At 30.6% G+C, this 12,402-nt stretch overlaps 1 protein-coding gene across 8 annotated transcripts in view; it reads left to right on the top strand.

The window, feature by feature from the left end:
• The window catches only part of LOC129758333 (G protein-activated inward rectifier potassium channel 3-like), a 425,862-nt gene that overhangs the window by 97,051 nt on the left and 316,409 nt on the right, over positions 1-12,402 (top strand). The window contains exon 1 of one of the 8 annotated variants that reach the window (XM_055755829.1): positions 5,219-5,272. The exons of the other annotated variants lie outside the window; for them this stretch is intronic. Within the exon in view, the coding sequence (XP_055611804.1) occupies positions 5,241-5,272 (32 nt within the window). The 5' untranslated portion in view covers positions 5,219-5,240. Of the gene's footprint in view, positions 1-5,218; positions 5,273-12,402 lie in introns of those variants that run through there. 8 annotated transcript variants of the gene reach the window in all.

Genomic DNA, 12,402 nt, shown 5'->3' with positions numbered 1-12,402 from the left:
GATGATCATTGGCAACCGCAAAATTGGAGAGTGTTCAAACTTGTTGATTGATGGTTATGCAATCGAAAGAGTACATCAAGTTAAATACTTAGGAGTACAGATAGATGAAAAGTTAAACTTTATAGCCCACATTGACTACACTATTAAGAAGATTGCCATGAAATATGGAATACTTTGTCGGATAAGCACATATATGACTTTCTGGTCAAAAATTATCTACGTGAAATCAGTTATTATGCCACACTTTGATTTTTGCGCTACAATATTGCTTCATGCATCAGACACGCAGACAAAGAGGCTGCAAAGAATACAAAACAAGATAATGCGAGTGGTAATACGATGCAACCGATATACTCCTAGTGCTCTTATGCTTGATATGTTGCAATGGATGTCAGTAAAGCAGAGGATTGCTTACAACAGTATGATTTTTATCTACAAAATGAAAAAAGGAATGTTACCATCCTATTTATTGGACGGTCTGCAGTACGGAGTTGACATACACGGATACAATACAAGGAGAGCCCAAGATTTCAGACTACCAAATACAAAAAAAGAGATGACCAAACGATCTGTGTTCTACAACGGACTGAAACTGTATAACAGCCTACCACGGAGCATCAAAGACAGTTCAAACTTGAATATTTTTAAGAAGCTGACAATAAATTACATAAAACATACAATTTGAAACAAGGACTTATCCTAAAAAGGATCATACAATAGTGATGAAGATCTGACGGAACATCAGACAGAAATTTGTACGGTGATGGACATACGTGGGAGTAAGACGATCAAGTCGTACAGAAATTGACAACATAAGTAAACAATACATATTATCCTAAGGATAAACTGTCCCTCCTTCTTCAAAAGATGCGTATGGGGTGGAGGAAGGACCCATATGGGCCTGTGGGACCATCACTGAGAAAAAAAAAATTGGACGCTTTCTCAAAAACCACTTGACAGATTTTCACCGAATTTTGTACACATTATTCGCAAAACAAAGTGTTGCATTTTTTTCGTGTTTGCACTCCTTAAAAAAGAAATCTTCACATCATACCTTACATGAACGAGGGTGGCCTTGCATAATAAATGATTATATTCTTATGGTAAAAATTTGAATGGCGAACTTTCAAGGTAATGTCATCGGTGAATTTTATAGGAATGCAATTTTTGAAATAAAACCTTTCGAGCTTTAAACAGACCTTGAATGGTTTCATGTTCTACTAATGTTTTCCGTTTCGTTTTTTTTTAAATTTTTTTTTCATTTTAAATTCTTCCTATTTTGAAATTACAAACTTTTTTCAAAGATAGTGACACTTCTCGGCAGCAGTTATTCAGGGGGTTATTTTGTCCTGACACGGTGCGGCTGAAAGGAAACCATCGAAAGTTCTGTTGTCGAAGCCGGTTAGCTTAGGGTTACTATATCCCGCAACACCAAAAAAAGTATATTGATATAATTTACCCAAAAAGTCGGGCAGGAGAAACGGTATACAGTAGAACCCGCTTATCCGAAGTTATCCCAGTCATCCGGTTGATACACGATCCAAATAATTATTGAGCTTTGCGCCCGGATTGTATGCAATACAAACGGAAAAGGATTTACATAATTCGCATAATCTGAGGAGGCCTCTACTACCTCGGACTGTTGATTTGATGGAGTTATGAAACAGTTGGCTTATTCGAAGAGATAGCAGTATTTATACCTATGCAATGCTATGCTGACAAACCCTAACAAATATTATTAAACAATCCATTGCAAAAATAGGTTTTTTGACGTTTTCATTTCTTTTACAATAATTATATGAGATTTGTGCTCATTTAAGCATATTACCTAAATTGTGTACAAATTTATTACTGTTTGCATACACTAAGGCGCTAATTAGCCGAAAAAAGCGGGACATTTCAAAATGTGTTAGAAAAAGTCATGATATGTTTTTTGTATGTTTTTGTAGAAACTCTTTGTATAAAAGTGCAGTTCTTGAATATAAAATTCTATAAATCGACAACTAAGAGATAACTCTGCTGCTTTGCGAGTCAACGTCTATGATTTTAAACCCAGGAGTAAACTTCGACCAAAGCTTTTCAATGCGTTTCCGCAAACTGTATCATTGACAACTTTGATTGGAACAAAAAAAGTTAATGATTGATGGAAATGATTCACTTTTCAAGCACTTTTTTTATAAATCTGAAAATAATTGTTAGTTTTCACGATATTAGCTCTTTAAGGTTAATTTAAAACAAATGCTTGGTAAAGGCATGATTTTCATAATTTTTTTTAGCTTGAATAGAATAGTTTGTTATACTGTAAAAGTCACATACATAAGTTTAGTGTTAACATTGAGAACATCTCAAAATTGTTGAATTTTTTTTAAATTTAGTTTAGTACAAAGAAGAGTCCACTAGTACTACTCAAAATAAAATCTTTTTGGCAATATTTTAACTGATTTGCTTATTTCCATCAGGTTCGAAAATAGGAAAACAACATAAATGATAATGAGCTTTGTAAAGAATTAAAAATTGAAAAATATTATAACAAACGATAAATTTTTATATAAATGATTTGATGGATTGAAATTTGCAATGAGTTCGACAATTGAAACAAGTTTTTTTTTACATTCTTGAAGAATGCAATGAAATATGTATTTTAATTCATTTCATTAAATAAAAAAGAATCTCCTGATGCGTATAGATAAGAAGCGGTGCATTTTTGAAGAATTTATATTTCATGAAGAATTAAATCTCGTGGGGTTTCCTGATATGTAAAAACGAAACGATGAAAATGCTGGCATTCTATTTGAGTGTTGTGAAGTTTGGTAAAGATATTAGGTATATGTGGAATTTTTTTTTTTATTTGAAAACTTTGTTGAAAAAACAGCGGGACACTTCGAGTAAAAAGCGGGACGGCGGGACGTTTTCGAAAAAAGCGGGACATCTCCCGCTTTTGCGGGACGAATGTCAACTCTATGTTGAAATTATTTATTGTAAGCTGTATTCTGCCCCTATTAGCACATGAGATGTGGATGGATGTGTAAGAACTGCAAACCGAGAAAAAGTCTTGTAAAGTTTGAAACTTGTTTTCATGAAAACAATCATGGATGAATTTTTTGGTAAAATCTATCAATAGTTCAGATGGGAAAAACACAGATGGAGAATACTTTTGCGCTTATAGAACTAGTATTTACGGAGAAATTACAGTAAAATACGCTTGTGACTCAGATATTCTTAACCCTCGAGCAGAGATTTTTTTTTGCAAATGAATCTCTTACGCTAAAGTTATCAGCGCTGGTGGCAAGTGCTTTTCTAACATACTTTATCATTTGTTTACCATTCCTTTTGATGATAGAAGTAAGTTTTTGAATGATACTGATTCGAAAATGATTTCAATCGATGTTTTTTTAGTCGCGTGGGATATGTTTTCCACTGTTTTTCAGAAACTTTGTTTCCATTCGTGTAAAATTGCTGCGAACATATAGTATTTCAATTTAATTCAATGTGTGTTACGGATCCGTGGACAGTTCCGACCAAAAGTTAGCTGAATTCCAAGACAAAGAAGAATACTTCTTCCGGGAAAATCTTCCTAGATGATAAACGAAAGCGGTATAGATATTGTTATGGATATAGAAAAAAGATGTTGAAAAAGTTTCTTATTTTATTTTCAAAATAACACTTCAAGTGCCATCTGATAAATCGTCAAAGTTAATCACGGAGGGTCGAGAAGATCTTGATCTTTGTCGAAAAAACCATTCTGGGAAAGTTTACCTGTTACTTATTAATGTATTTTGTGATTATGAAACAGATTTCTTCGGAATTATTTTGCTTCTGTACGTTCAGTTAATGTTTTAAGCATTAAATTATTGATTTACTTAATTTTCTATCTACTGTTTCTTTCAATTGCATGCTCTAGCGCTGAATTTCGATCGTGAGACTAAACTATGTGAATATTTTTTACATGGGACACACCAGGGGATTTTTTTTTCGAAATTGAGAACAAACTTTGAACAAAATCTTGTTTCATAGGTAAATTTAACCACAAGGAAGCGTTTTTCATCGATAACTCAAAAATGATGAAGATGCGCATGGGACTCATATGCGAATAGGGGCAGTTACTGTATTCCTATCGTAGTTTTCAGAACACAGAATTAAAGCTAGGTCATTTTCGAACGGTATGAAGATGAACGGGCCTAAGTGACGTCCCTGGGGGACTTCGGAAGGAAGGTCATTCTGCTGGGATCTCATTCCTCCTAAGATTACAAATGCTTGGCGTCTCGTCGACTAAGAGAGCAACAACGTTGTAGTTCATGGCGGGAATCCATAGCGTTCGATTTTCCACATTGCAAGAGCGTGCGGCACCTTATCAAATGCTTTGGAGAAGTCCACGTAAACGGCATCAACTTGTTGCCTTTGCTGTTTGTTTATAGCTGTATTCAGTGTATTCGAATAGCGAAGTTTGAGAAGGTCGATCTTTCCGTCACGAAACCATGTTGGTACTCTAGATATTATCGGTTTACCAGTACGGATAAAGAACTCTACGAGTTGTTATTAAAATTTGCATCTAGTGGGTTAAAGTATTGGGACAATGTCTATGTTACTTCAATCCTTTTGGTTTTTAGTCTTGAGTATGAGAACTACTTGACCTTGACTTGAGAACTTCTCCCACCAATCCCAATGAAATTCCCTCGCTACAGGTTTCACTATTGAAGGTTTAGGCCAAAGTTGAGCTCATTTTCGACCCTCAAATCTGATAGTGCAATACATAAATTGTAAAAAGAAAAAAATCACTGCAGTTTCTGCACTGCACTGCACTGTGATTGCCATCTCAGGATTCTAACTGCTCGACCGCCGAGGAGTTTTTGGAATTGGCAGCGTATTAACAAGCTGTAACTTTTTCACAAGCATGAGTTGTCAATAATGAACTTGGGTTTGGCGAGTTCGAGTTCTCAAGTTTGGATATTTTTGATTTTCTGTTTTAGCCAATTTTTTAAAACTGTAGTTTTGAACAGTAATTTTTCAAAATGGGCTTTAGCCAGAAGTAGGAGTTGGTTGGTTTAATTCTAGACAAAAAGGCCAAAATCAGCAGCCCTGATTTACTGTGAGCGTTTTTTTTTCTAAAAGAGAAAAAAAATCTTCAGTAGGCTATGATAGTGTCCTAGTCCTACCCAAGCGAGAGTGCCTCCAGTAAGCTTGCGGTGCAGTGAAAAAAAAAGAAACCGTGTGTGTTGTCATCGTTTGTTTGTGATTTGCAAATGCGTTCATTTGTTGTTTACAATTGCTTGAGGTAATTCCGCACACATTGGCTCACATGCAGTACATAAACCGTGGCGGTCCCATAATGTTGATAAAGTGGTTGGAGACCGCCTATCGGGTTTGGAGCCAGCAATCTGTGAATTCTTAGTGTCGTCTTGCTTTGGATGATAGTGGAGGAACAGCAGCAGCTCCAGCAGCAGTAGATTTTGTTTCGGGCGAGCGACTTTGACTTATAGCATTCCTGGTGTTACGTTTAATGACGTAATCACAGACAGGAAACCGTGCCCTAAATTGTGAATAGGCTAAGAAAGGCACTGTTTTAAGTTGCATATCGACTTTTTCAATCATTTTATGTTTCAAAGATTGTAAATCGACGTTTCACAGAAAATTTCAAACACTTTCAAAATGACTCCGTGATCTAGTTTTGAGAAAGCAAGGTAAAAACGAGCTAAAATTGGGATCACTTACCCCTAGAATAGTACCTACTTAGTAGTTTCTTGCCTTTGCCACACACAGCGCCCAGTAGAAGACGACACAAACAGAATAGTGTGTCTAGCTCCCTGGATGGTGTATTCCTCGTTTAGAATAGGTACACATTTTTCGATTATTCCGGAGCGGGTAACTGACTAATGTACACACAGCCGGCAGTGATTATTGTTTACATTTGCTTTCGGGTTGGCGGCAACGAAATGGTTGAAGAAGGAAGCAGGCGTTGGGTTCAGAGGACCAGGAAAAACGGCCTGCTTGCTACAGGATACACGACAACAGGCGACCGAAGACGACGGCGCCTACTTGGTTGGAGTCGAAATTTAAATTTTTCGATTGTCTCCACCAATGTTGCCGTACCATTGTCGCCTTCGTCGTCGGTTTTCGGTTTCTTTTTCGTTGTTTTAATGCTGGATTTTTCACGATTGTGTGTGCCAGTGTCCCGACCTGACTAAACAGTACGACTTAAGTAGGTCATCGCCGAAAAAAGTGATTCAATATCATGGCAAAAGCAATTGTTAGATTTTATTTCATTCAAATTATTGATAAGATTGCCTACAAACCCTCAAATAACCAGTGAGATTTTATCAGAAATGCTTTAAACAAATTATAAGTTCTTAGAACGAATAATAACTGCACCAACTGTATGTCCTTCCATAAGATTAAGTTGTATGTATTTATTTCTTGAGTTTTAAAAACATATAATAACAATTGTATTTTGAACGCCTTTTATTGGTGATTGTTTAATGAAACCGGCACTTATTTGTTTTATTTTTTGTCTTCTTTTTTCAGGTAAGAGGTTCATCTCAACAGAAGAGCGAATATGTAAAACTAAAAGAAGGTATTATTGTATTATGAATATTTGGATACATAAGAATAAAACTATTCTCAAAAATAATAATCGAAACCAAGATAGCAAGTGTTGACTTCCCGAAAGCCAGCATTTACAGTTCAACTTTCAACTTTTGAATTTCGTCTACGGATTTTCGAATACCAACTTTCGATTTTCAACATTCAACCGACAATTGTCAAAATTGTCAAAATTGTCAAAATTGTCAAAATTGTCAAAATTGTCAAAATTGTCAAAATTGTCAAAATTGTCAAAATTGTCAAAATTGTCAAAATTGTCAAAATTGTCAAAATTGTCAAAATTGTCAAAATTGTCAAAATTGTCAAAATTGTCAAAATTGTCAAAATTGTCAAAATTGTCAAAATTGTCAAAATTGTCAAAATTGTCAAAATTGTCAAAATTGTCAAAATTGTCAAAATTGTCAAAATTGTCAAAATTGTCAAAATTGTCAAAATTGTCAAAATTGTCAAAATTGTCAAAATTGTCAAAATTGTCAAAATTGTCAAAATTGTCAAAATTGTAAAAATTGTCAAAATTGTCAAAATTGTCAAAATTGTAAAAATTGTAAAAATTGTAAAAACTGTCAAAATTGTCAAAATTGTCAAAATTGTCAAAATTGTCAAAATTGTCAAAATTGTCAAAATTGTCAAAATTGTCAAAATTGTCAAAATTGTCAAAATTGTCAAAATTGTCAAAATTGTCAAAATTGTCAAAATTGTCAAAATTGTCAAAATTGTCAAAATTGTCAAAATTGTCAAAATTGTCAAAATTGTCAAAATTGTCAAAATTGTCAAAATTGACAAAATTGTAAAAATTGACAAAATTGTCAAATTGTCAAAATTGTCAAAATTGCCAAAATTGTCAAAATTGTCAAAATTGTCAAAATTGACAAAATTGTCAAAATTGTCAAAATTGACAAAATTGACAAAATTGTCAAAATTGCCAAAATTGTCAAAATTGTCAAAACTGTAAAAATTGTCAAAATTGTCAAAATTGACAAAATTGACAAAATTGACAAAATTGTCAAAATTGTCAAAATTGTCAAAATTGTCAAAATTGTCAAAATTGTCAAAATTGTCAAAATTGTCAAAATTGTCAAAATTGTCAAAATTGTCAAAATTGTCAAAATTGTCAAAATCGTCAAAATTGTCAAAATTGTCAAAATTGTAAAAATTGTCAAAATTGTCAAAATTGTCAAAATTGTCAAAATTGTCAAAATTGTCAAAATTGTGAAAATTGTCAAAATTGTCAACATTGTCCAAATGGTCAAATTGTCAAAATTGTAAAAATTGTAAAAATTGTAAAAATTGATAAAATTGACAAAATTGACAAAATTGACAAAATTGACAAAATTGACAAAATTGACCAAATTGACAAAATTGATAAAATTGACAAAATTGAAAAAATTGAAAAAATTGACAAAATTGACAAAATTGACAAAATTGACAAAATTGACAAAATTGACAAAATTGACAAAATTGACAAAATTGACAAAATTGACAAAATTGACAAAATTGACAAAATTGACAAAATTGACAAAATTGACAAAATTGACAAAATTGACAAAATTGACAAAATTGACAAAATTGACAAAATTGACAAAATTGACAAAATTGACAAAATTGACAAAATTGACAAAATTGACAAAATTGACAAAATTGACAAAATTGTCAAAATTGACAAAATTGTCAAAATTGTAAAAATTGTAAAAATTGTCAAATTGTCAAAATTGTCAAAATTGTCAAAATTGTCAAAATTGTCAAAATTGTCAAAATTGTCAAAATTGTCAAAATTGACAAAATTGTCAAAATTGTCAAAATTGCCAAAATTGTCAAAATTGTCAAAATTGTCAAAATTGTCAAAATTGTCAAAATTGACAAAATTGACAAAATTGACAAAATTGACAAAATTGACAAAATTGACAAAATTGACAAAATTGACAAAATTGACAAAATTGACAAAATTGACAAAATTGACAAAATTGACAAAATTGACAAAATTGACAAAATTGATAAAATTGATAAAATTTACAATATTTACAAAATTGACAAAATTGACAAAATTGACGAAATTGACAAAATGGACATAATTGACAGGCTTGACAAAATTGACAAAATTGACAAAATTGACAAAATTGACAAAATTGACAAAATTGACAAAATTGACAAAATTGACAAAATTGACAAAATTGACAAAATTGACAAAATTGACAAAATTGACAAAATTGACAAAATTGACAAAATTGACAAAATTGACAAAATTGACAAAATTGACAAAATTGACAAAATTGACAAAATTGACAAAATTGACAAAATTGACAAAATTGACAAAATTGACAAAATTGACAAAATTGACAAAATTGACAAAAATGACAAAATTGACAAAATTGACAAAATTGACAAAATTGACAAAATTGACAAAATTGACAAAATTGACAAAATTGACAAAATTGACAAAATTGACAAAATTGACAAAATTGACAAAATTGACAAAATTGACAAAATTGACAAAATTGACAAAATTGACAAAATTGACAAAATTGACAAAATTGACAAAATTGACAAAATTGACAAAATTGACAAAATTGACAAAATTGACAAAATTGACAAAATTGACAAAATTGACAAAATTGACAAAATTGACAAAATTGACAAAATTGACAAAATTGACAAAATTGACAAAATTGACAAAATTGACAAAATTGACAAAATTGACAAAATTGACAAAATTGACAAAATTGACAAAATTGACAAAATTGACAAAATTGACAAAATTGACAAAATTGACAAAATTGACAAAATTGACAAAATTGACAAAATTGACAAAATTGACAAAATTGACAAAATTGACAAAATTGACAAAATTGACAAAATTGACCAAATTGACAAAATTGACCAAATGGACAAAATTGACAAAATTGACAAAATTGACAAAATTGACAAAATTGACAAAATTGACAAAATTGACAAAATTGACAAAATTGACAAAATTGACAAAATTGACAAAATTGACAAAATTGACAAAATTGACAAAATTGACAAAATTGACAAAATTGACAAAATTGACAAAATTGACAAAATTGACAAAATTGACAAAATTGACAAAATTGACAAAATTGACAAAATTGACAAAATTGACAAAATTGACAAAATTGACAAAATTGACAAAATTGACAAAATTGACAAATTAACAAAATTGACAAAATTGACAAAATTGACAAAATTGACAAAATTGACAAAATTGACAAAATTGACAAAATTGACAAAATTGACAAAATTGACAAAATTGACAAAATTGACAAAATTGACAAAATTGACAAAATTGACAAAATTGACAAAATTGACAAAATTGACAAAATTTACAAAATTGACAAAATTTACAAAATTTACAAAATTGACAAAATTGACAAAATTGACAAAATTGACAAAATTGACAAAATTAACAAAATTGACAAAATTGACAAAATTGACAAAATTGTCAAAATTGTCAAAATTGTCAAAATTGACAAAATTGTCAAAATTGTCAAAATTGTCAAAATTGTCAAAATTGTCAAAATTGTCAAAATTGACAAAATTGACAAAATTGACAAAATTGACAAAATTGACAAAATTGACAAAATTGACAAAATTGACAAAATTGACAAAATTGACAAAATTGACAAAATTGACAAAATTGACAAAATTGACAAAATTGACAAAATTGATAAAATTGACAAAATTGATAAAATTGATAAAATTGACAAAATTGACAAAATTGACAAAATTGACAAAATTGACAAAATTGACAAAATTGACAAAATTGACAAAATTGACAAAATTGAAAAAATTGACAAAATTGACAAAATTGAGAATATTGACAAAATTGACAAAATTGACAAAATTGACAAAATTGACAAAATTGACAAAATTGACAAAATTGACAAAATTGACAAAATTGACAAAATTGACAAAATTGACAAAATTGACAAAATTGACAAAATTGACAAAATTGACAAAATTGACAAAATTGACAAAATTGACAAAATTGACAAAATTGACAAAATTGACAAAATTGACAAAATTGACAAAATTGACAAAATTGACAAAATTGACAAAATTGACAAAATTGACAAAATTGACAAAATTGAAAAAATTGACAAAATTGACAAAATTGACAAAATTGACAAAATTGACAAAATTGACAAAATTGACAAAATTGACAAAATTGACAAAATTGACAAAATTGACAAAATTGACAAAATTGACAAAATTGACAAAATTGACAAAATTGACAAAATTGACAAAATTGACAAAATTGACAAAATTGACAAAATTGACAAAATTGACAAAATTGACAAAATTGACAAAATTGACAAAATTGACAAAATTGACAAAATTGACAAAATTGACAAAATTGACAAAATTGACAAAATTGACAAAATTGACAAAATTGACAAAATTGACAAAATTGACAAAATTGTCAAAATTGACAAAATTGACAAAATTGAAAAAATTGACAAAATTGACAAAATTGACAAATTTGACAAAATTGACAAAATTGACAAAATGCTTATGCTTATGCTTATGATACATACACAGCCAGATCTTGTCAGCATCCCGGTGAGTAGTAAAAGTACATTTACTGCCCATCTTTACTCGGCCGGGCCCACTGTGCAGTATTAGACGCAGAGACAACTGGATCACAGGGAGGAAGAAACGTGGACAACAGTACCATACGTTTCCATGATTAGATATTTTATTTTACGTTGGGAGCTTATTTGCTAAAAGAAGTTAGCTCCTGGATTCCGGTCCTTGGTTATTGGTCCTCAAATGGATGGAAATAAGGTTATTTCACACAGAAATTCAAAATTTTTGGCGGAATTTGATTTTTATCTGTTTGTTTCAAAAGCTTAAACTTATTAAAGTTATGATGTAAAATTTTGAATTTCTTTGTACCTTATCTCTGGTCATTGACCTTGGATATAGCGCCTTTACTCGCTCTTGAAAAGAAACATTGATAAAACAGAAAAAAAAATGTTATTAAAATCTCCATAAAATCCTTTGAAAAAAAAGTTATCTTTTCAAAAGATTTTATGAATTAAAAAACATCATTCTCGTACACATACCTTTTGTTGAATAAATTTACTTTTTACTCCTTAGAAACTAGTTTTGACATCAATTAAACTAACTAAGATGAAACAAATTATCGGATTCAATTGTCTTACCAAAAAAATTGAATAAATTATTAGGCAAACATTTAATTTCTAAAACTTTATATCCTTCCCTTTCATCATAAAAAATTATTGTTCAGCAAGCCTTGACTTCTCCACGCCTGATTGCAAAAAATGAATGAGAATACTAACATAGCGCAAGAGCAGATTCTGTAGTATTTTTTTCAATTTTTCTTCAAATGTTTTGTTCAGCAAACGGATTCAAACGTATTTCCTGATTTCATTGAAATACTTAGTTATAGTTTATAGTTATAGTAATAGTTTGAAAAAATTTGAATATGATAATTAATGGAAAAACATATCACTTAGCTTTATTTCCTGTATGGTTGAGCGCTGGGGCAAACATTTGATTTTTGTTCCGTTCTGCAAGCAGATTGGGAGAACGGATGAGACAGTAATGGGGACACAAGAAACCCGGATAGAAGTATTTCCAACATTTCCCAACTTCCCCAACACTATTTTCACTTTCACTATTTTCACAGGTAAAACACAAATATTCGGGGATTTGTCAGATATTTTGCCTTGCGGATGATATTCCAAAACCATAATACTTTTAACACCCCTGATAATTTCACCTCGAACGTTTTCCGGCACCTTGTACTCTTATTCTAGTTCC

The sequence above is a fragment of the Uranotaenia lowii genome, chromosome 3, assembly GCF_029784155.1.
Source record: "Uranotaenia lowii strain MFRU-FL chromosome 3, ASM2978415v1, whole genome shotgun sequence".
In the NCBI taxonomy this organism is placed as follows: Eukaryota; Metazoa; Arthropoda; class Insecta; order Diptera; family Culicidae; genus Uranotaenia; species Uranotaenia lowii.
Note: the sequence above shows the minus strand (reverse complement) of the source record. Positions and strands in the feature narration are given on the sequence as shown.